This window comes from Bubalus kerabau, chromosome 4 (genome assembly GCF_029407905.1).
Source record: "Bubalus kerabau isolate K-KA32 ecotype Philippines breed swamp buffalo chromosome 4, PCC_UOA_SB_1v2, whole genome shotgun sequence".
Classification (NCBI taxonomy): Eukaryota; Metazoa; Chordata; class Mammalia; order Artiodactyla; family Bovidae; genus Bubalus; species Bubalus kerabau.
The window spans coordinates 73186873-73211355 of record NC_073627.1 but is presented as its reverse complement, the minus strand read 5'-3'; the positions used below and the strand labels follow the sequence as shown (position 1 = coordinate 73211355).

The window sequence follows — 24483 nt, the reverse complement described above, 5'->3', positions numbered from 1 at the left end:
ATTATTTAAGAGAGACTCTTTTTTGATTTTATTTATTTTTTAGAGCTTCTGTGTTGGGGTGTAGTTGATTAACAATGTCATAGTTTCTGGTGAGCAGTGAAGGGACTCCACCATACATACACATGTATCCATTCTCCCTAAACTCCTCTCTCATCCAGACTGTCACGTAACACTGAGCAGAGCTCCCTGCGCTAAGCAGTAGGTTCTTGTAGGTTATCCATTTTAAATACAGCAGTGTGTATATGTCCATCCCAAACTCCCTAATTTTCCCTTCCCCCCCATCCTTTCCTCCAGAAAACATGTCTTCATTCTCTAAGTCTGTGAGTCTCTTTCTGTTTTGTATGTCAAGTTATGAGGGACTCAAATGAAGGTCTGTGTGCAATCCGGGAGACCTGGGTTCGATCCTTGGGTTGGGAAGATCCCCTGGAGAAGAAAATGGCAACCCACTCCACTATTCTTGCCTGGAAAATCCCATGGACAGAGGATCCTGGCGGGCTGCAGTCCATGGGGTCACAAAGAGTTGGACACGACTGAGCGACTTCACTATGAAGTCTGCAAGACTATCTTTTAATCCCTTTTTCAAGTAATACTCTGGAAGTGCAGCCAAATAAAAGAAAGAGTCTTTGTGGAGTGGGGTAGGTGAACTTGTCTGCATCAGCATGGTCGGGGAGCTAATTAAAAATGCAGACACTTGGCCCCAGGCTGGACCTCCATGTCAGAACTGCTGGGGCTGGAACTCAGGAATCTTCAAACTCCCAGCTGTGATAATGCAAGTTAAGCAACGACTATGCTAAGAAATCATAGCTGACTCCATTAGGAAGTAGTGAATTCATGATTTAATTTTGTAATAAAAACAATGGAAAAAAAGAAGCAAAAGTAGATTAAAGTCCACAGTCCCATCAGTACCAAATATACCAGTAGCTGTTTGCATTTCAACATATGGGCAGCATGTTTTACTTCCAATACTGTGGTTTTTTAAATAAACACGTATATGGTGTCTCCAAATAAAAGAATTTTATTCGCAAGCTAGTAATTATCACAAGAATTTAAATACTATCCTGGTGCCATTTTTACACATAATTTGCCTAACAAATTTCAAGCTTTGCTATATCAGCAGAATCAAATGTAGGTGACACAGTAAGCATGCATCTGTATTTTAACACATTTTCACAGAAATGCTGTCTTCCTTCCTGAAGTTTTGCTCAGCACCCTCAAAAGTTTCACCACCTGAAAACAGTTTCCATCAAATTTATCATTGTGGGGAGTGAATTTCCACTGTGGGAACGTTTTCAGTTTGCAAAATCGAAATACCCACATGTGTGTCTACTCATCACCGAGCCTAAGTTGGCAGCCACTTTGGCCTAGGGCACACACAAGTCCAAGTCCACTGCCAGCTCGCTCAGCAGCCCTGAGGTACCCAGGCAGGAGTTCCAGCTCTAAGAGTGGGTCCTGTGATAGCATTGGGCAGATATCCCACTAGTATTGAAAATACTGCACAAGGCATTCACTGTGGTTTCCTGACTAATTCCATCATATGCTCTACAATCTAGCCAATGGAAAAACTCTGTTTTCTGAACAAGGGTTTTGTCTCCATGTCTTTGGAAAAGCACTGTTCCTCTATATGTGGATACTACTTAATCCTGGTGGAATTATGCATGGCATTTTTTTTTTCTGATGTTCTCTCATTCTCATCCTTTACTCTCTCAACTCCCAACTAACAAGTGTGAAAGGAATGCTGGAATTAAAGCATCAGTATTCAGTGACCTCTCGTGGAACCATTAGCTGAAAATGTTGATAAGGAGCTTTTCAATGAAAGGATCAGGCTGGCATCACCTGAACCCAGATCTATCTTAGCATCTCTGAAGTGGGGCAGCTGGGTATTTGAGCCTCCTGACAGATGAGCCTTTACATGACGTGAAGCACATGTCACTCCTATTAGGCATCCCTATCAGAAAAAGATGAATCTGAGTGTAGTGAATCCTGCAGAGTTAGTTCTATGTATGAGAAACACCAACAACCTCAGACATGTGGCTGATACCACTCTAATGGCAGAAGACAAAGAGGAATGAAAAAGCCTCTTGATGAGTAAAGGAGGGTAAAGGAGGAGAGTGAAAGAGCTGGCTTAAAATTAAATATTAAAAAAATTAAGATCATGGCATCCAGCCCCATTAACTCATGGCAAATAGAGGGGGAGAAGGTGAAAGTCGTGACAGATTTTCTCTTTGTGGGCTCTAAAGTCACTATGGATGGTGACAGCAGCCATGAAATCAGAAGACGCTTGTTTCTTGACAGGAAAGGTATGACAAACCTAGACAGTGTGTTGAAAAGCAGAGACATTACTCTGCCATCAAAGGTCCACATGGTCAAGGCTATGGTCTTCCCAGTGGTCATGTACAGTTGTGAGAGCTGGACCATAAAGAAGGCGGAGAGCCAAAGAATTGATGCTTTTGAACTGTGGTGCTGAAGGAGACAGGAGAGTCCCTTGGACAGCAGGGAGATTAAACCAGTCAATCTTAAGGGAAGTCAACCCCGCATACTCATTGGAAGGACTGATGCTGAAGCCGAAACACCAGTATTTTGGTCTTCTGATGCAAACAGCTGACTCATGGCTGTGAAAGATTGAGGGCTGAAGGAGAAGAGGATGAGATGGCTGGATGGCATCATCGACAATGGACATGAACTTGGGCAAACTTCAGGAGATGATGAGAGACAGGGAGGCCTGGTGTGCCACAGTCCGTGGGGTCGCAAAGAGTCGGACATGACTGGGTGACCGAACAGCAAGAACAATGAGACACAGGGGAATCCATTATGAGCCATCATGAGGAAGCAAACTCCAGAAAGCGGAACATTCCACAGGGCCACCAATCTGGATCTGACAAATCAACGGCATGAAACAAACCCAAGCAGGGGCTAGGGTGGGCGAGGGTGGGAGGTCACTCCAGTAAAGGTGACCCAAGAGACTCAACCATCCCATACAATGTGTGAAGCTTGTCTGAATCCTGAATAGGACAAACCAACATCAGGAAGCCCTTTTTGAGACAACTGGGGGAAACTGATTATGGATTGGATGTTAGATAAAACCACAGAGTTACTGCTCCTTTTGTTATGTGTGATAATGGCATTGTGATTATGTGAGAAAAATGTCTCCATGTTTTAGAGATGCGTACAGAGTATGGAGGTGATACAGCATGTTTCAAGCCATGAGTTTCATTTCACTTTAAAGTTTAAGTCCTTTATAAAATGATTTGTCTTAAAACACTTAAAGTATTTCCATTAAGAAAATAATTTCTAAGCCTTCCCTGGCTGTCCCGTGGTTAATGCTCTGTGCTTCCAGGGCAAGGGGTGTGGTTGATTCTTGGTTGGGAAAACTAAGATCCCACATGCTGGGCAGTGTGGCCAAAAAAGGAAAAAATAAAATAAGTAATAATAATAGTATCTAAAGATAATTGGTGAATCTGGGAGATGTGTATAGAGGTGTTCATTATACTTATGTTTTATATTTTGAATTTTTTCGTTCAAAACAGTTTCGATCTAAAAAATTATATCTGAACCATCCCTTAAGGATTACTTAGTGTTTTCCCGCAGGTAGAAGTGATTTCTTCTTGCTCAGCTCACAAGACCTCTCTTTTGAACGCCATCTGCATACCCCGCTTGTTGTGACTTGAGTGTTCGTCTCTCGTCTTACCATCCCTCGAGAACAGACATCCTCCTTGTTTCGTCTCTGTGTCTTCGCTGCGCCTGACACAGGACGCAGTTTCTGTGACTGAGTGAACACAAGAATATAGTTTCTAAGAGCCAGCACTGTTAGAGCACTTGTGATCATCATGATCACAAGTGGAGGGGATGATACGCACAAGGTGAACTACCTTCATTCAGGTTGAGTTATCCTGAACAGGAGACTCGAAAAATAAGTTTCAGTTCAAGTTCTTTGGCCTCTTTTTAGATCAGAGTCATAAGCCCATCATTGTATTCTTCTCATCTAGGAAATGGGCATTGCACTAGAGGATTCATGGAGGGGGACAACACTTGGAATGCTTAGAAGTTGGCCAATACTCCATAAGGATGCAAGGAACTCACCAACGGGAAGCTGGTATCTCATCATGAGACACCAGCCAGTGTCCAAAATGAACCCTGGCTCTGCTCATAGGCTCACCTGTTCCACCTTGAATTGGCTCCTCACATCTGTCAGGTGAAGTCACAGAGTTGAGATTTTGGCCAAGAACATGGCAAAATTTCCAGACACCAGACTTAGGAACCAGTCAGAGGTAGGCTGTCCCCACAGCTCACTAGCTCAACTGGGCTTCAAGTCTCAAGTCCATCTCATCTGTAGAAAGAAGGTGGTGCTGCCCATTTCACAGTCACTAAAGAAGCTGTGACTGGTAGTTATTTGTATATGTGGAGTAATAGTGAAGTATTTATTTAACACTTACTTTATGGGCCACGCACTGTTCTAAGATGTGCCAGGAGCATGGAATAACTCATCGAATCTTTACAGCAATGTTAAGCAAATTTCCCAAGGACACAGAGGTTGAACAGAGCAAGACTGGGGTTCAGACCTCTGTAACCTTGTCTTCGGTGCTCTGTGGTCTCTCTCGAACACGACAGTGTTCGTGGGGTGTCTGGCTCAGTATCTGGCACAGGAAGGCCACTTAACACATGAGAGTACCTGGTATTTAAAAAAATCTTTTTGTTGCAAGGCATGCGGGATCTTAGTTCCCCAGCTAGGGATCGAACCCAGGCCCCCTGCACTGGAAGCAGAGTCTTACCCACTGCCAGGGAAGTCCCGGTACCTGCTCTTTAAAAGAGTAAACCAGAGCCACAACGTTGAACTTTGTGTACCTCAATTTTTCAAAATTAAAACAGTAAACCAGCGTCAAACTGATTTTTCTGTCTTGCCACCATGTGCATTCCAGGGTTGACTTCGTATAACAGAAGATGTTTTCCCTCCACATCCACCTCCTGCCTCTCAGATAAGCTGCTTCTGGAGCGGCCAGTGCAGGTGGAGGGACTCAGAGCCATCAGCACTTCTGGGGCCACGTGGTGACCTGCCATTCACATTGGCCTCTCCCGGCCCTCAACCCGAGAGGAAAGGTCAGGGACTTCAGGGGGTCCCAGGCCAGCTCAGAGCACCGTGAGGCTCTCCTCTGTCACCCAGCTCATCCTCCAGTTGCGATTTATTTAGTATCCTGTCTGCTCTGGTTCTTTCATCTGGTTTGGTCTGGATAACAACCGTATGACTTAGGTACAGGCCCTTTGACCTTTATAGAACCTAGGGAGCTGCACCCTGTGTCCACATTACCAAACATTTTCCATACACTAATTTGGACTCGAGCACGTCAGCTGATGAATGAACTGCCACCTGCGTGTCAACAGTTCCGTCTTGTCCGGATTAGCACTTTCATCTGAGTAATAGTGTTTGCACAACTGTTTCCATGTTTTGGTGCCTTTTCCCCTAATTTTACACAAATGGACAGTCATTGGAATTACACCTGTGACTGTAAGTGCATAATTAAAAGACATCTGTGAAAGGCTAAAAATAGACCAAGTTTTTCCAACTAGGCAAGACATAATTGACAGGTTATCAGTATTTATTTTAAAACATGCTAAAAAAAAATGGTGTTCCATAATGCCAGGACCAGGATGAAGGAAGCCCACAGACAGGGTAATGCAAGCAGAAAAGTGCGTGGAAACCTGGTTTAATTCTGCAGAAACGAACTGCCTCCTCAGCCCCAAACAGGAAAGTCTATTGTTTGGCTTTTTTGGCATTCACCTTTGAGTATGTTTTTTCCAAAAGTCTTTATATATGAAAAGGAGGAATAGTTTCCTACTTCCCCATTTTATCAATGAGAAGACTGAGTCTAGAAGATGAGATGATTTGCCCAAGTTCACCCAGCCAATTGGTCACTTGCTTGGACCACCCACTTCCCCTGGACCAGGGAGGAGGGAGACTGCTGTGCCAGGCTCTCCCTGGAATTCCACACCTTCCCTCTCCATCAGCTCTCGGAGGGCTTTTCCTTCAGAGGCAGGTGCAGTCCCCACAGAGATGAAGATAAGGTGTCAGAACTCGAACTGTGAGCCCTGGTGATAGAGCCCCAAGCAAGGCACCCATGCACCCTCTTTGGGCAGGGAGGTCGGGGGCAGGATAGGCTGAGAACTCCCTCCAGCCCCTGACTCCATCACCTCAGTGTGATCTTAGCAAGTCACCTGGCCACTCCATCCTCAGCAGTGAAATGAGAATAATTGTAGCCACCCTATGGATGCTATGTGCTATGCTAAGTCACTCCAGTCGTGTCCAGCTCTATGCCACCCTATGGACTGTAGTCTGCCAGGTTTCTCTGTCCACAGGATTCTCCAGGCAAGAATATTGGAGTGGGTTGCCATGCCCTTCTCTAGGGGATCTTCCCAACCCAGGGATGGAACTGGCATCTCTTATGTCTCCTGCATTGGCAGGCGGGTTCTTTACCACTAGCGGCACCTGGGAAACCCTATGGATGCTACATGAATATCCAGTAAATCATATCTATCAAGTCCTTTCAACCTGTGAAATGCAACTGTAAATAAAAGGTTTTAAGGTTGAGGCTGTGTTTCAGGCTACAAGCGTCTCCCCTGGGGCCCACATTGATCTCCCTGCTCCGGTAAAGGTCTGCACGGGGGTCTGACCTAGTCCAAATAAACAAGCATGAGCCCCCTCCCCAGCCTTCCCCTTCTCGTGCTACTCCCCCACCCTTTCTGCACTACACACACACACAGCATACACACGGTTGCTCTGCCATGCGCACACACACAGGTGCACGTGTGTGCACTCTCACACTTACACATATACCCTTCTCCCATCAATCCTTCACTGCTGGAGGAAGCCCAGTATCCCCTGAGTGCAGCAAAGCCCCTGAAGCTCCTGGGACCTGCACATGTTGCCTAGGGCTTCTGCACGGACCCTGAGTTTCCTGGCTCCACCCAGCCTGACACTGCTAAAATTTCACAGCAGGGTGACAGCCCGAGCACGGGGCAGGACGCTGCTCGTCACATGCCCTCCTGATTAACTCGGGCTCCAGTCAGAGCCCCAGGGGTGGAGGGACCCTGGAGAACCTATGTGTTTAGAAAACCCATGGAAAACCGTCTGCATACACACTGCTAAGGAACTGAAGGACAAGGAAGTGTAAGTAGTGGTGATTTAATCTGAGGAATTGTATTGATACTTCTTGTCAAGTTATGTGGATGCCCAGTGCTGTTGTTTAAGTGGAGAGAAAGGTTTGCACAGAAAGTTTAAAACTGGTGGCAATAGGGTTGACCAGACAGGGTTGGTCATTTGCACAGGTGCAGAACCAGATGTCCATGTAGGGAAAATTCTAGAAGCTGCTGCCCGCCAACCCTTCATTGAGCCAGAAGGAAAAGCCTGAGACCCAGGGAGTTGTTTCTCAGTGCTGGGGCTGACCCTGGGGCAGGTCTTACACCCTTCTCTGGTGCTGAGCAAGTCATTCACGTCTTTTTTCATTTTTCTGCTTGTACCAATAAGATATGCTTGCTGTTAAAGAATTCAAGGAACATATGAAATCATAAAAAAGCAAAAGTCACATGAGGTTCTATTATTTGAGATAAACAATATTAACATTTTAGGAAATATCTTTTTGGAGCCCTACTTTGCATCAACACTCCTACACACACCCACACACACATTTTTTTAAATTTGCTTTTTCTTTCTGTTGGAGGTTGGGGGTGGGGGTGTTCTACCTCCTTTTCTGTCTCTACCTCCCCCGCCGATAACCTAAGTAAACATCTTGCTATTTATCCTCCCAAACCTAACCCTAAGCCTATACAGGCATTTCTCGTCTCATTCTTTTGTTTTTCCGAATATGGGTAAACCTCACCCGCTTCATTGCATCCTGCCCTTCTCACCTAACAATATGTTGTAGAAATTCCTCTTAGCCTCGCTGGTAAAGATCTAGCACTTTTTTTAAATAGATGTATTATATTTTAGAGAGTTTTAAAGTCCAGCTTTATAGTTGGTGAGCAGTTACAAAGTTTTTTATGTTCTGGTTTTTGATGCTTTATTGCTGCAATAAAGCATGTTTATCTTATACATTCTTATATAATGATGTCTTATTACACAGTGAGATTCTTGGAAGAGAGATTGTAAATCGAAAGGTATGTATATTTTTTCATTTTAATAGAACTTGAAAGATTGCTTTCTAAAAGTTTGGTAATATTTAATATTTTATTTGTTCAATAAATGTTTATTAAGCGCTTATTCCATGCCAGGCACTGTTTTGGTAATTTAGATTTAACAATGTATAATACAAAAATTCCAGTCTTCATAAAGCTTTCAACCTAGAAATGGAGAGAGAACAGATGAAATAACATTAATAAATACTTTTGTACCAGATGTGTAAGAAACACAATTTTCCCTCTATCATCAACAATTGGTATTACCATTCCTTGTATTTATTTCCCAATCTTATTGACGTAATATAGTGTTTCCTTGATACTCTGATTTGTGTTTTCCAATTGGGAAGTAATTTTACCATTTTCACATGCCTATTTAGTGATTCACATTTGTGTTGGATGGATTGCCTATTTATATTTTTACTAATTTTTCTATTGAGTAGATTATATGCTAACCCCATACTTCTTGTCAATTTTCATGAGCTCTGTGTGTGTTGTAAATAGACATTTGTCTGCCATACGGTTTGCAAATCTTTTCCCCAATCTACTGCTCATCTACTGACTTGATGCTTAGTACCTTTAGCATTTATGAATTTGCCTTTTTGTTATGAATATGTCTTTTTATTCTCGCGTAGTTTCCAGCTAGTCTATCTTGGTTCATTGTTATCTCCAGCTCTGAATCATATGTTGTTGTTGTTATTTTTGTTGTTGTTCAGTCACTAAGTCGCATCTATTTCTTTTGCAACCTCATGGACTGTAGCCTTCCAGGTTCTTCTGTCCATTGGAGTTCCCAGGCAAGAATACTGGACTGGGTTGCCATTTCCTTCTTCAGGGGATCTTCCTGATCCAGGAATCAAACCTGCATCTCCTGTGGCTCCTGCATTGGCAGGTGGATTCTTTACCACTGAGCCACCAGGGAAGCCTGGGTCATACATATTAGACTCCTAATTTTTCTTCCAAATTTTTAATTAAAAATTTTTTTAAATATTTTTTTCAGTATACCTGGAACTTATTTTTAATGTGGTGTGAGATTGGGGTCTAGTTGCACTTTCTTCTAAGTAGATAGATATCTTCTCAATACCTTTTATTAAAATAAACCCTCAGCTCTCCACTGAATTAAAATGCCACCATTTCCATATGTACTGGAATCTGTTTGCATGCTTATTGTTATGTTTCACTGATGAGACATCTGTTCTTATACCACTTTCATGCTATTTTGATTATACCCTCCTTTTTCATAATTTTAAAGCTGGTATAAAACTTTATTTGGTCTTAGAAACTTTCAGATAATTTTATCCAATTAAAAAATCATACTTATTATTGAAAGTACTTTTAATGTCTGTTGGGAACAAGAAATAAGCCATAATCAAGAAAGAGAAGAAATGAAAATAATTACAAAACAGTATGATGTAAACCTTCATTGCAATGAATTTGAAAAGTAAAGGAAATCAAAGACCTCTTATAAATCATATAAATTATCAAAATGGTGTAAGAAGGAGGAAAAATAGCAAGAGACAAATTCCTGTAGAAGAAATTGGAAATTTATTTAAAGATCTATTATTTAAAATCCCAGGAACAGAGGACTTACCAGCTGAGTTCCATTTAGCCTTTAAAGAACAGATAGCCCCAGTGCTATTAAATTACTCAAGATTATAGGAAAAGAGATGAGCGCCCTGGTATGTTAGGAAGCCAGCATCATCTTAATGTTAATTCCTCATAGACTAATCACACTTGGGAATATAGATTTTCATTCAAAATAAAATATTAACAAATAGGATCCAACCATGAATCAAAAAGACTAATGTACCGTAACCTAATAGCTTTTACTCCAGAATGCAAGGATGTTTCAATAGAAAAAAAATTATCAAGATAATTCATTACATCAACAAATTAAAGAAGAAAAATTACTGTGTTAATAGATGTTAAATAGGCACCTGGTAAAATTCAGCAGCCCTTACAAGTACAAACCTACTATCCCTTATCCAAAACATGGATACCTAAAGATCGCTGAAAACCGAGATGTTGCCTGTCACTCTGGCACTGTATTTCCTTTGATGTTAAAGGTGATCTAAACTAACAAAAGAGACTACTTAAATACAAGTAAATACAAAAAAGGGGTTTTTGCTGGTGGCTCAGCGGTATATAATCCGCCTGTGATGCAGGAGACCCAGGTTCAATCCCTGAGTCTGGAAGATCCCCTGAAAGAGGGCATGGCAACCCACTCCAGTATTCCTGCCTGGAGAATCCCATGGACAGAGGAGCCTGGCGGGCTACAGTCCATAGCGTCACAGAGAGTCAGACATGACTGAAGCAACTGAGCACGCACACCACGAATACAAGGAAAAAAGTGTTATTCTTTAACAATGTGAATTATCAGAACTCTTTACATTATTAGTAACTAAAACTAATTAGTAATTAGTTTACATTATTACTACTAATAATTAGTAATTATTATAGTACTAATAAAATTAGTACTATATTACTAACATAGTTTACAATGTTCTGTATGAGAAATATACTAAAAAACAATACTTGTGGGTTATTTGTTACTATGGTTCTGTATCCATTATTCACAATTATTATAGTCTTTTCTGTTTTCAAGATGATTTTGAAGAGAAATAATATGAGGTGTGTGCTTTTTAACTCTGAAAGAAATGTTTTACGGTGTTTCTTTGAGTCGAAGAGGCTGCTGCTCGGAGGGCTAGTGTTTATGTATCACTAAGAGAGAGGGGGAAATGCTGCTAATTACCCATGAATCATCATTAACTGTAAGACGCTGAGATGAGAGAAAGGGGTGCACGATGTATATATCCTATGGCAGTCAGGAACCCCGTCATCCACACACCCTCCAGACAACAGCCCTTTCCTCCATAAGCACCTGCCTGGTGGGGGCGGGCCAGCTGTGAGCTGGAGCGTGGTGGTCTAGGGTCAGCCCAAGCTCCAAAACTGGCTCTGTGTGTCTGACCAGGAACCAGCTATTTACCATCTCAGACCTCCCACTTGCACTCATTTTGGAGATCTGAAGGATGATATGAGATAGGTACAGTTCTTGGCAGTACAGTTCCAGCTGCCCCTGGAGTGAGGGTGCTGATGACATTGTGGGGATGCTGGGGCCTTCCCCACATCTGTCATTGAAGTCTCTTTATTCAAGAAAAATCTCAATCATATTCCGTTCGCCTCCAGAGAACTTTCCCAGGTATTACTAAGAAGTTGACCTTGGGTGCCTGTGCTCTCACTGCTGTAAATTACAGCATCTCATCTGAAAACCTGAGCTGGAAAGAACCTCAGAATGTTCTCATGGTCCACGAGAGGGGATGTGATCTTCCCAAGTGAAGACTGAAACCCAGACCACTAGATGCATTGGTCACCTCTTTCTAGATAGCAAGGCTCCTGTCCCCAGGGCCTGGGATCCACCCCAGCAGATTTCTGGCACTTTCCTCAGACCAGACCATCTCTGAGTCCTAATCCCAGGCGTCTCTCCTCTCTGGGCCACCTCTTCTGGCTCTTGGAAAAAGATGCAGACAAGCTTAGCCTGCCCAAACCCCTTCTGAACCCATGTTCTGACTTTGACATTCACACTCCCCACTACTGCCTCTCTACATTTGTAATCGGCCACCGGAAGGGGTTTGGGGGTTCTCTTGTGCACAGAGGTTCTGAAAACTAACATCGCTGATCTGCTGCATGCTCTCTGACAGGATGGGAGTGGTGAGCAGCAAAAGGCAGGTCAAGGAGAAGGGTAGGAGTGGATGGAGCCCTGTGAAGACCAGCACTCAGAGCAAAGAGCCCCCACCACTGCCATCCCTGGTGAGTGACCTGGGTGCCCAGCTGGAGAGGGTGGGCGACGGGAGCACAGAGCCTACCTGTGCGGCTCCAGGGCTGTTACCTATCTCCAGCCAGGGCCAGCACCATCTCTAGATAGCTCAGGGCTCCGACAAACAGGCCCCCTCCCACGGCCACCCTGGCTCAAGTCGTGGTGGTGGTATAGTATAAAATTAAGCAGACAGATTGTTGAGTCAAAATTTATTAGCTGTGTGCTTCGAAGCAGGTTACTTACCTCCCCTATGCCTCAGTGTCTGCATCTGTAAAATGGGTCCAGTTAGAATGCCTTTCTGATGGGGCTGTGACCATATGCAGTGTATATACAGGTATAGAAGGCACACTGCCTTTAGCACAGGACCAAGCCTGGTAGGCCCACCTGTTAATTCTTAGCCAGTTTTCAATGGGCAAGGGCAGCCTGAAGAGAAAAGGAAATAAAAAAATGTCAACTTGAAAAAAGGAAATTGGGGGAGTCTGGAGTATTTAGCAACATCTTCTGCCCCATCCCTGCCCAGAAGCTCCTGGAGATCATTGTCCCCTCTGGTCTGCTCACAAAGCACCATTTGATGGTACATCCCCAAAGATGCACTTTTAGACGACCATTCATGTCTCCTCCTGCCTGGCCACCTACCCCCTTTTCATTTGGGGCAGCTGGGAGTCATGCCTGGATCCCCCACTCCAGATCTCTCTACCCCCATCAGCATATCCATCTGGCCATTGCTTTATTCTGACAGTGACCTGAAGTGGTTGGGGGAGAGGGGATTGCTAATCCCATTTTCTAGAGAAATCTTCTCCATCTATGTCCCAATTTAGTGCAGGGCTTGGCAAATAACGAAATGTTTGTTGAATGAACAATTGATTCACTGGGCAAATTCTGACTTAAATTGAGTTTGTTACTTGCTAATAAGTATTAGAGTTTGGAATGCTTTTAACTTTTTTAAAAAGTCACATAATATATATTAATTATGGAAACAAATTATAAATACTCATTTGTCCCACTGCCCAATGATACCAGGATTTTTCACTTCAGAGCTCCTGCCTCCAGACCCCTTTCCTGTATGTTATTTATGTGTTTATATTTTCAATGGAACCATGCGATACATGCCGTTTTGCAAAATGCTGCTTCAAAATTGTGTTCAATAAATATAGAATACAAAAGGAATATTTGTAACACATACATCAAGTTGAAAATAAGAACAAAATGAACACCCAGCACAGCACTCCCTCATCCTCAGAAGCAGAAAGTGACCAGTTGAGACCGTCTGCTGCCCCCAGTCCATCCTCGTCACCTCGGGTCTCACTGACCTGAGTGTTTATCATTTTTCAGCTTCACTTTTTCTGTGTGATCACATATGTATGCATTTCTATACACTATTCAGTTTGATTTTGCCCTTTGAATCAGATGGCACATATTCATCTGAGACGTGGGATCTTTTTTTTTCAATGTTTATTTATTGGTTTATTTTTGGCTGTGCTGGGTCTTTGCTGCTGCTCAGGCTCTTCCCTAGTTGTCATGCACAAGCTTCTCACGGTGGTGCCCTCTCTTATTTCAGAGCACAGGTCCCAGGGCATGCGGGCTCAGTAGTTGTGGCATACAGGCTTAATTGCTCCTCGGCATGTGGGCTCTTCCCAGATCAGGAATCGAACCCGCGCCTCCTGCACTGGCAGATGAATTCTTTACCACTGAGCCACTAGGAAGCCCGGAGACCTGGGTTTCTGATCTCTGTTACATATGTGGGTTTTATCCACGTGAATGTGCAGGACTATAGCCACAAACTCCTAGAGCTGTCCAGAATTTCATTGCATGACTTTCCAGCCAGTTTGGCTGTTTGTCTGTCTTTGGTCAAAGAGTGATTTCCACACTTCAACAATTTTTATTTAATTTTTGGGGGGGCTAGGAGCATTTCTGTATAAAACTTTCTCTACAGGATGCATATCTGGGAATGCATTCATTGAATTTTAGCGAAATATGCTTTTTAAATAATTTCCCTTGAGAACAAATACTCTTTTGCAACTTCATCTTTTAAAGCAGAACCAGGCTTATACCCTGGCTGGTGATCCAGTTCCCCGCCTCCAATTCTACAGCTGCTTCTTACGAAGTTGGGGCATCCCCATGTACCCCTCCTCCAACCCTGTATGTGGTCTGGCAGACGGTGGGGAGTGGGTAGTGGGGGTTGGTGCTGGCACCTGGGGAGTTTCAGCGGCTCATGTAGAGTTTAACTGTGCAGCTCGGGCTCCCCCAGACCCTCCAGCGGGCAGCCTCGCCCCACAGGGCCCCACCCAGACCTCAGGGTGTGAACTAATATAGAGCGCCTGCATTTCCGCTCTAGGTTGTGTTTAACCACCTGGCTCCCCCACCTCCTGACACCACGCACCCAGATCAAGGTAAGAAGGGGCTGCAGCTGAGCGCCCCCTGGCCACGTCCTCTGGTCTCCGGCTTCGTGAGGCTGGACCAGGGGCTAAGGCGGGAGCCGCTGCCTGGAGAAGACAAGCCCTTGAGGGAGAAGTCTGGAGGGAGGCTGAGTGAGGTGCCCCAGGTTTCACCTGTCAAAGGGGATCTCTCCAGGAGTCTAAGCAGCAGCTCCTTCAGTATCTGAGCCTCAGTCTTTGCAAAAGACTTTACAAACTATAAATGAACAGCAAAAGAGTTACCTCAAATACAGACAGCATCACCAAACCCAGGCTTTCAGAGATTCCAGCACCCAGCTTCCAAGGCTGAAGGCCGATGTTCTGCCTCCCAGCTGCTGCTCTGTCCCACACATGGAAGCACCATCTTGTTTCCCAACCCACTTTTAAAGGCCCCCCACCAACCTTCTAACCACCCCCAGCCTCCACTTCACTCTGATGGGAGGGACTGCGGAGATGACATGATGAATGACCTCGGCCGTCCTGCGTCAGAAGCTCAGACTCAGGCAGGGGGCTCATGGGGTGGGGCTTCCAGGATTGCTTCACCCCAGCATCCTCATCACCCACCTGCACCCAGCACCTGGGGTCCTCAGGCTTCAGGTAGTCACACCACTGCACCAAGCAATCAGCCCAGAGCCCAGCTCTGCCCCAGGACTGCGGAGGATGCCAAACTAATTATGACATGGCCCTTCCCCTGAAGTTGCTCAGTGTCTGTCTACTCAAAAGAGCTGGAGCCCAGTTAGGGGCCTCACCTGGTGCCTGGAGTTTCTTATCCTGCTGAGGACACGATGAATCACCATTGTGGGGTGGGGGGTGTGGGTCCTTCACTTCCTGCTGGGGATTTCGAACCTCCAGGAAGAAAGCTCAGGGGAAGGAAATAAACCAACAGCCTTCAGCACATGTATTCCAGCCCCTCCTTCCCAGCAGAGGGGGTGAATAGCCAGGCTTTGGTGACAAAGCTGAGTCATCTACTCCCAGGGAAGATAAGTGGTCTCCAGGTGACCTTTTCCTGGAGAGGTCTTGGCTCCTCAGAGCTGGCAGAGAAGTAGTGGTCACTGGAAAAACGCTAAGCCAAGCTCCGGAGCCCCCTCCCCACCTCTGTTGTGGGACCACCAGCTTGTCTGGGTACTGTCAGGCTGAGCACTGTGACCAAGCCCTGGGCACAGTCACAGGTCAAAGTTACAGCTGTTGTGGTCTGAGATCACTACTCCCCTTGGAACAGAGGCGGGAGGGCAGGAGGGGAGGCTCACGGCCCACAAGGTGCTGAGAGATCTGCCCACGCTGGCCCCAGACTTAGGTCTGCAGCCCTCAGGTCCACGGAGCTCATCTCCCTAGACCCTTGGGACTCTCCCAGCCCCTACCACGGCTCTCGCGGCCATGTCTACCCTGTTCCCTTTAGAGAATCACTTCGTGGTGGCCCTGTATGACTATAAGGCCATGAACGACCGGGACCTGCAGATGCTGAAGGGGGAGAAGCTGCAGATCCTGAAGGAGTAAGTGTCCAGGACACCATGCCCATCCCTGCAGGACCCCCTCCCCTCTCCCCACCCTGACACCCCACAGCTGCCTCCTGAATATCTTCTCCAGTGCCCTGCCCCCCACCCCCCAGCCCAGTCACCCAGCACTTTCTTAAACTTAACCCAATCACCTTTCCTCCATGTACTTTTTAAAAGTCTTTCTGGTGAGATGGCTCCTATTCACTACCTCCTGCTCTGCTGTCAAAATCCTATCCTTCCTTCAAAACCCACCTCTACTGTCACCTCCTCCATGCAGCCCTCCTGACACCCACAGTGCTTGCCTGACCGCTCCATCACAGCTCTGGGTTAGAGTCAGTTGTGTCCAGATTTATCCAGGGTTTCTTCTCAAAAACTCCTCCAAAGTCTATACTCTGCTTCAAACATCGTGCTTGTCCTGTGGAACCTGGGAGCTGCTTTTGTTCTCGAAGTTCTATGAGGGCCTCCAGCCAAGAGCAGAATGGCTCTTGGTTCGTCCTGTCTTAGCAGCCCTTCTTGTTTCTGTCTTTCCCATCCAGTACAAACTTACTCCCTAAACTCTAAAAGTGTCCCATTAATCGAGAGGAGGCTGCTCACTAGAAGACTGGGCCCCTCTTGGGTGAATCAGGCTGTGTAGATAAACCTCCCCTGGAGGCCGTATTATCCCCTTCTTCCCTGGAAGGAAGCTTGCAAGTTGGAAATGACCCAGACACCTCAGGGACTGAGCCACTGGCCCCCGTCCCTTCTCTCTACCCGACTGTCTGCCTCTCGAATTTTCTGCCTGAGACGCTGCTGTGGGCTGTGAGCTACCCAGGGAGAGGCCCTTGAGAGTCACTACCCATTCTGTTTTTCCTTTCTTCCTAGAACTGGAGACTGGTGGTTGGCCAAGTCTCTCATCACAGGAAGAGAAGGCTACGTGCCCAGCAACTTTGTGGCCCGGGTAGAGACCCTGGAAGTGGAAAAGTAGGTGGACAGACAGCCCCACAGGTGTGCTGGCTGCTTCTGTTCCAGGCAGGACGGAGCCAGAAAGCAGCTAAAAAGCAGAGCAGGGTGTGAACCCGGCACAGAGGGCACAGGACAGGGGTGGGGACTCGGAGTTGCTGGGAAAGGCTTGTCTAAAATTCCAGACAATGTTTGTGTGACACCAAGGACACCAGGGAGCCTACGCACTCCTCCCATCTGTAAAATAAGAGCTGCCCATTTCCTGGCTAACCTGATAGGGATGCCCTTAACCAGCCAGCCTCCTCCCCTGCCTCCAGGGGGCAGCACTCAGGGCTCACACCTGGGGGACTCAGAGGATGGGGGCCTTACAGGAGAGCCTGGGCACAGTATCCTCATCACTCACAGCACACGGCACCAGCCACAGCCTCAGGCATTACAGCCCCGAACAACCAGAGCCAGAGCCCGGCTCTGCCCAGGACCGGGGAGGACGCCAAACCAACAGTGACACGGCCCCTCCCCTGAAGGAGCTCAGAGTCTGTCAAATTCAGAGCTGGAACAGGTTAGCAGCCTCGCCTGGTGTGCCTGTCCAGTGATGCTCACCCTCGGGAGGGCTCCTTGCCCAGCACGCCCAGTCCTGGGCCTTTCCTTGGACCAGAGGGAGGCTAGGGCAGGTCCACCTCAACCAGCCACGCTCAAGGAGCACTGGAGACCAACCCCAAGGAGGGTGGGCTGTAGGGGAAGGTATCGGGTGCATTTACCCAGAGCGAAATTAACAAAGGGCACCAAACACCATTCTCATTTCTTGTCAAGGAAACACCATGTCCATTGCTGACAGGAGGAAAAGGGACTGAGGGAATTTCATGTATCAAGACACGGGGGTTCAGCTCAGGGTCAAGTTGGCAACAGGAACACATTGTATCTTAAGGGGGAAGGGACTTGGGTGACAAGATCCCCAGGAGCATGGCCACTCTCGGCTCTGCCTGCCTTTGTGCTTTTCCTTTCCAGGTGGTTCTTTAGATCAATTTGCCGGAGAGATGCCGAGAGGCAGCTTCTGGCTCCAGTCAATAAGGCTGGTGCCTTTCTTATTAGAGAGAGTGAAACCAGCAAAGGTAAGCCTGGGGCCCTGCTGCCCCCGCCATGCAGCCGGGGACCCCCACCTATGGCCTTCCTTCTGGGAGTTGGGTGGGGGTCAGGGGAGGTGCCAGCCAGGAGAATCTGATAGCTTCCACCTGGGTGTCCCCGCCACATCAGGCCAGCCAGGACAGCCCATGAGTATCCAGTATTTGAGGCTGTGCACACAGACAGCTCTCCCAAGACCTGGCTAGAAATGTACCCAACACGGGTGGGGGATTGGAGAGGGAGTTAGACAGCTGTGCCAGCCACTGCGGGCTGGTCTCACACTGCCTGGGCCAGCGGGAGCGCTGAGGCTGGTGAGGGGCGGAAAGGGGGGTGACCCATCTGGAATCAAAGGATTTGAAAGAATCTTTAGAGATCATCTCAGTCAGAGGCTGTGGCTCAGACACTTGCAAGAGCCTGGGAGGCATAGGAAGTTTGGGGCACAGCCTGTGATACAAAAGAAGGGGGTAGTGATCATGAGAACTGCGGGGACTCCTAGATTTAAACCCACTGACCGAGTGGAATGTGTCTGCCGACACTCTGAGGTCACTGGGTTTTCTCTTTCTCTGTCGTTAGTTTTCTGTCTTTCCTTCTTAAAGTGCTTTTGGCTATCAAGTATAAAACACATCTAAAAATTGCATAAATTATGAACAAGAGCAGAATTATAAACATAGAGTCATAATAAGTAAACATCTGTGTAATCACAAGAGCAAGAATATTCCAGATGCCCAGAGCCCCTCTCACTGCCCCACCGGTACCCCTTCCTGATTCACCTTCCCACCCCCAGAGGAGCCACCGCTATCCTGACTTTGATGGAAGCCCTTCCTTACCTTTCTTTATAGTTTTACCACGCATGTTTTGCCTGTTTTTCACCTTTATTATACAAATGGGATCAAGCCATTTTAGTCTTTGTGTCTTATTCCTTTCACTCAACATTGTAAAATTCTGTATTTGTTTGCTAGGCCTTCTGTAGTAAAGTACGAGGAACTGAGAGGCTTAAACAGCAGACCCATGCTTTCCCACAGTTCCAGAGGCCAGGAATCTAAGGTCAAGCTGCCACAGGGTTGGCTTCCCTTGAGGCCTCTCTCCCTGGCTTGTAGGTGGCCGTCTTCTCCCTGTATCCTTATGTGGTGGTCCCTCTGCATATGTCTGCATCCTCATCCCCTCTTATATGGGCACCAGTTGCGTGGATCAGGACCCACCTCAATAATGTAACCGCCCCTTTAAAGACCCTATTTCCAAAGATAGTCACATCACTGGGGTATAGGACTCGAACACAGGAATTAGCAGGGATGGGGGGACACAGTTCCGTCCATCACAGATGCATTTGCATGGCCGAGGCAACAGCAATAATCTATTGACTTTGACAGCTAAACAGAATCCAGGATATGAATATTCCATACGCTCTTTCTCCATACTGGTGGCATTGGGCTTGTTTCCAGTTTGGGGCTGTTATGAAGGTACTGCTGTGAACCTTGAGGCATATGCTTCCTAGTGGGTTTGCCTCTAGCCTTCCATCTTTGAGATACTGGGCCAGTATCCCCATTTGAAAGATGGGGAAACTGAGGGAAGAAGTGACTCACTCTAGACCAACAGTGAAGACGCATCAGGGCCCAATCATCTGAGAGGCTCTGAAAGTTTTCACAAGCTCTAAAATGTGTCAAACAGACCTAACACTGGGCAGATGGAGGAGAACTTCCCCAACAGGATGAAGATGACTAGATGTTTTGTTTGCTGTGGAATATTTCAAACACATACACAAGTAAAGCAAATAGTAAACGGAACCCGTGTACTCAACACCCAGCTTCAGTAATAATCAACCCAGATAATCTGATTTCATGTACATCCCCAGACCTATTACTTTGAAGCAAATGCCAGACATCACGTCATTTCACCAGGAAATGATGTTTTAATGGCTGCCTGTTGCTAAGGGGCCCTCTGGAGGGAAAGCCACCCCAACCTCAGTGTGAAGGAGGAAAGGATCTCTAAAAGTGGGGTGTCTCTTCCTGTCCTTGCCCCCCTCCCCACAGTTAGTCCAGGCTGGGATTGGCCAGTTGGAGCAGGGGCTAGAAGACCCCTCGCCAAGTATACAGCACCTCTATACACATGCGCACACGTTCCGCAGAAATCCAAAGCCTTTCAGGTGGGAAGGAACACTGCTCTCAGAAGGCGGGCAGCGAGTTCTAACCTAAGAGGTCTCCAGAACATCCCTTAGCTTCTCGAGACTAATTTTATTGGTATGTTTGTTAGAACTGACTAGTTTCCCAGTTCAAGGACAGGTGACCTTTACGAAAATCTCAGTCTCTGGGAGCCCAGCCCCGCATCCCAGAGCATTCCAGCCGCAGCGTGGAGGCAGGACAGGGGATCCAGATATTGTGAACAGGAAGGATTGAGACCCGTCTTAAGAAGAAGGAATGCCAAATTGTAAAAAGATGTTAGGGACAGGCCCTGAGAGGAGCCCACACAGCAGAGAGGCCCTAAATAAGAGCTCCCGTGGCACTGGAGGAAGCGACTCGGGCCTCCTTGGCTGATCTGGAGGCATCACAAGCAGGGAACAGCAGAGGGAATGGAGAAGATAGCTCTTTTCCTCACTACGGTGGTGCGTGGATGAATGTGCTCACTAGCGCCACTCTCTGGTTCCTGTGATACCCGAGCTTGCTGCACTCACCAGGGGCGAAGTTGGGAAGACACTTTGCAGCGTGCAGGTTGGGCTGAGGTAGGATACGAGGGGCGGGCTGTGTCAGCGGCAGGGCACGCCACAGGACGCGCGGCCTCTCCACATCCTTTTGCAGATGGGCGATGAGAGAGGCGCAATGGCCAAGGTAGGGGAGAAGGGATTTGAGATGGGGTGATAGTCTGAAAAGGGAGGAAAGACGCCTGAAGACAAACAGCGCAGGGCAAAAATCAAGCGCCCACGCCCAGGACAAGAGGTGTTCGAGCCTGACACCTGGTGGCGGAGGGTGGTACTGCCTGCGGTAGGCGCGCCTTTAGTACGGTCACGGGAGCCCCCAAGCCAACCACTGATCAGCCAAGGGCCCTGGGGCAAGCGACATCCCCCTTCTGGGCCTCAGGTTTCTCATTAAGCAAATAAAAGTGGAAGTATGTAGCACCCAGAGAGCTGAACAGAGGCGCCTTATAAAAATATCAAGTTCATGGAAAATTTCCCAGCTGGAAACTCTTGCCTCCTAAAATTGCTCTTAATCCTTGACATCTGCAACCTCCGACCGCAGGAAACATTAACCTAGAAAACAGAATACGTAGATGTGTGTATGGATTTGAACAGAAGCCCTGGGTTGTGTCTTATTATACTCTTCCCCAGGGACAGGAGTGCTTCCGGTTGTAATTTGCTACTGCATGCATTGGAGAAGGAAATGGCAACCCACTCCAGTGTTCTTGCCTTGAGAATCCCAGGGACGGGGGAGCCTGGTGGGCTGCCGTCTATGAGGTCGCACAGAGTCGGACACGACTGAAGTGACTTGGCAGCATTGCATGTGGGGCAGAGTCAATCTTTAAACGGAATGAAGGAATGAATGTGTGAGTCAATCTCCTAGTCCCTCCGAAAACTCTGTATTTCTCAATATTCCGGGGCAAAGGGTCCTCAAGTCACAGGTGCCCAAGTAGGGGAACAGCCTGATGGCTAAGAGAGCATTCTGCATGCTCCAGAGTTCTGGAGCAGTTTTAGGAGGCTTGAGGAGGAATGCCAAGGACAGAGTTAGAATGAGCCGACAGGAAAGGCTTCCAGGAGGGTGGAGGGTGAGACAAAGAAAAAGGTAACTGATGATGGTCAAAATGGAAAGCAGAATTGGGGGAACTTACCTGCAATGCAGGAGACCTGGGTTTGAAATCTGGGTCAGGAAGATCCCCTGGAGAAGGGAACGGCTACCTACTCCAGTATTCTTGCCTGAAGAATTTCATGGACAGAGGACCCTGGAGGGCTACAATCCATGGGGTCTCAAAAGAGTTGGACACGAGTGAGCAACTTACAGCACTTTTCCAAGGCCTTGAAATGAAGCCCCAAATCCCAATCCTGATTTTCCCTCGTTGTGTCTTACTTCTCATGCGTGTGTCTTTGTTAACTCTCTAGGTGCCTTTTCTCTGTCTGTGAAGGATGTGACCACGCAGGGGGAGGTGATCAAACACTATAAGATCCGCTCCCTGGATGAAGGCGGCTATTACATCTCCCCCCGGAGTGCCTTCCCCACTCTGCAGGCTCTGGTGCAGCACTATTCTAGTAAGACGGGGGGCATCTGATAGAGGGTGGGCTGTGCCAGAGGAGGCCTCGTGTCTCTCAGTCACTCAGTTCTCAAGATCGCATGAACCATTGGTGCTGTTTTGGTGGAGGGGTGGAGGATTATCCCAAGGCTGGACCTGAGGTGTTAACTGTCAGCATAATGATTCCCTGTCTGTCTCCCTGATCCTCTATGTTGGCTGTGACCACATGGAGAATAGCAAGTATTTTCACTCTTAGAGATAGCAGGACAATGATATCATGCTTATTTTATGTAAAACAAATGCAGAGAGCTGAGTGTGTGTGTGTGTGTGTGTGTGCACTTGTGCACATTGAACTTGGGGTGGATGTGGGGCTGTCAAGAAGGAGCAGGGACACAGCTGGGAATGATACAGCTCTCATGATCTGTATGGTCTCCACAGATCTGTCTATGCTTGTGACCTCCAGCTCATCTCTTCTTTCCTAATGCAGAGAAAGGGGACGGATTGTGCCAAAGGCTGACCCACCCCTGTGTGAGCCTGGCTCCCCAGAATCCCTGGGGCCAGGATGAATGGGAAATCCCCCGGCAGTCTCTCAAGCTGGTCAGGAAGCTTGGATCCGGGCAGTTTGGTGAAGTCTGGATGGGTGAGTATGTGGTACTCCAGGAGTTGATCACCCACTGCCCTGCATCCTAGAGCACAGGAGGCTCGGGATCTGCACTGGGCATCGTCCTTCCCATAGAGGCTTGTGAAGGGGAAGAGACTGGGACCATATACCCATTTTACAGATGAGGAAATGGAAGCTCAGAACACTGGAGTCACCTGCCCTCAGCTGTTCTGATATGGTGAGGAAGCAGGAGTAGAATCCAGCTCTCCCCCTGCCTCCACCCCAGCCCGTTCCCGCCTTCCTTCTTCACTGCCCAGAGCTGCCTTTGCCATTGACACCTGTGTGACCTGGAAGAGGAGCCTGGCTAGCTCCTCTTACTTTGTCTCACTGGGTGGAAGCACTGTGTTACCCAGGGTGAGAGGTGAACCAGGGGCTCCCGGACACTGATAACAAAGTCACCACATGCAGCTGTGAGACTGGCCTGTCCCTTAACTTCCCGGCCCCTGTGGCCTCGCCTTCAATTACAGTGAATGGCTGCTCCTCTGCTTACCAATATGCGATCAGAATATAAAAGAGGCTTTATTTTATCCCTGGAAAGGTCTGTGTCTCTGGGGCATGATTTCAAGGTGGGACCCTGCTTCCTCCCTGATTCCTCTGGCATCCAAGACTGATGCCTGGGACACCCCTGGCAGGAGCTCCCTCTGGCTCCTTGCAAGTCTGAGTCCTGACTTATCTTTTCACTTCAGTGCAGACAGGGACCTAATGGACTGACTGGGCGGTGTGGTGGCGGGGGGGTGGCGGGGTAGGCGGCGCAGGAGCTGTAAGGATCTAGAGATGAACATCACAGGGCACAGAGAGGGGGCACGGAGGCCCCAGCCACCTCTGCCTCCTCTATGATTCTGCCACGGGCTGTGATGCTTACTGCCATACTGACGGTATCAAGTGGTTGAAGAGATTCATTAGGCGGGGATAGGAGGACAAAAGGGACGCACCCCAGACCTGGCTGTAGGGATCAGGAGGTGAAACGGCCCCCCTCCCAGGCTGGGTAATTTCCTTAACTGCCCAGGGTTCCTGTCTAGCAGAGGAGGCCGGGATAGCTTGAATCCTTCTAGGTAAGTGGGCGCATCCGTCACCATCAGGAGCTGTAATTCCAGCCCAGGATCACTTTCAGGGGCAGGGTTCTGGCCTCAGTGCCCCATCTATATAGAACAGGGATGGCTCCTGGAAGCTTACGTAGATTTTGGATAAGGGATCACCTCCCCCCACCTCCAAGTCTTCTGAACATCCTCTTCATCTTCTGTCCCCCGGGCTCAGGTTATTATAAAAACAACATCAAGGTGGCCATCAAGACCTTGAAGGAGGGAACCATGTCTCCGGAGGCCTTCCTGGGCGAGGCCAACCTGATGAAAACTCTCCAGCATGAGAGGCTGGTCCGTCTCTATGCTGTGGTCACCAAGGAGCCCATCTACATCGTGACGGAATATATGGCCAGAGGTGGGGACCTGCCCGGGGCTGCGTCCCTCACACAGAGGCAGGAGGGCTTGAGGGTGAGAGTCCAGGCTTGGGGGTGCCAAGAAGGATAAGGCTGATCTGCTGGCCAGGGGACCTCTGCAGGGGACTACTGAGGCATGAGCTGGATCCATCAGCCAATATCCTGCAGATCTAGTGTTCCACATGCATGGGTGGGGGCAGAGTGAAGAATGATGAGAACAAGACAGCTAAGTTGTCCTTATAGAG

At 47.6% G+C, this 24483-nt stretch overlaps 1 protein-coding gene and 1 long non-coding RNA gene across 3 annotated transcripts in view; one reads left to right on the top strand and one right to left on the bottom strand.

Annotated features, from left to right (window-relative positions):
- The window catches only part of BLK (BLK proto-oncogene, Src family tyrosine kinase), a 51903-nt gene that overhangs the window by 21580 nt on the left and 5840 nt on the right, over positions 1 to 24483 (top strand). Inside the window, exons 2-9 of one of the 2 annotated variants that reach the window (XM_055580174.1) lie at positions 11856 to 11964; positions 14307 to 14361; positions 15782 to 15875; positions 16740 to 16838; positions 17823 to 17926; positions 22018 to 22164; positions 22633 to 22785; positions 24061 to 24240. In XM_055580174.1, coding sequence (XP_055436149.1) covers positions 11857 to 11964; positions 14307 to 14361; positions 15782 to 15875; positions 16740 to 16838; positions 17823 to 17926; positions 22018 to 22164; positions 22633 to 22785; positions 24061 to 24240 — 940 coding nt within the window. In that variant the 5' untranslated portion in view covers position 11856. Of the gene's footprint in view, positions 1 to 11855; positions 11965 to 14306; positions 14362 to 14995; positions 15876 to 16739; positions 16839 to 17822; positions 17927 to 22017; positions 22165 to 22632; positions 22786 to 24060; positions 24241 to 24483 lie in introns of those variants that run through there. The other variant, XM_055580175.1, reaches the window with a different exon arrangement.
- LOC129649825 (uncharacterized) lies at positions 8195 to 14785 on the bottom strand. Its single transcript, XR_008713303.1, has 3 exons — positions 14629 to 14785; positions 12215 to 12394; positions 8195 to 8325 (listed from the first exon to the last, which is right to left on the bottom strand). It is a non-coding gene; the product is annotated as an uncharacterized LOC129649825 (long non-coding RNA).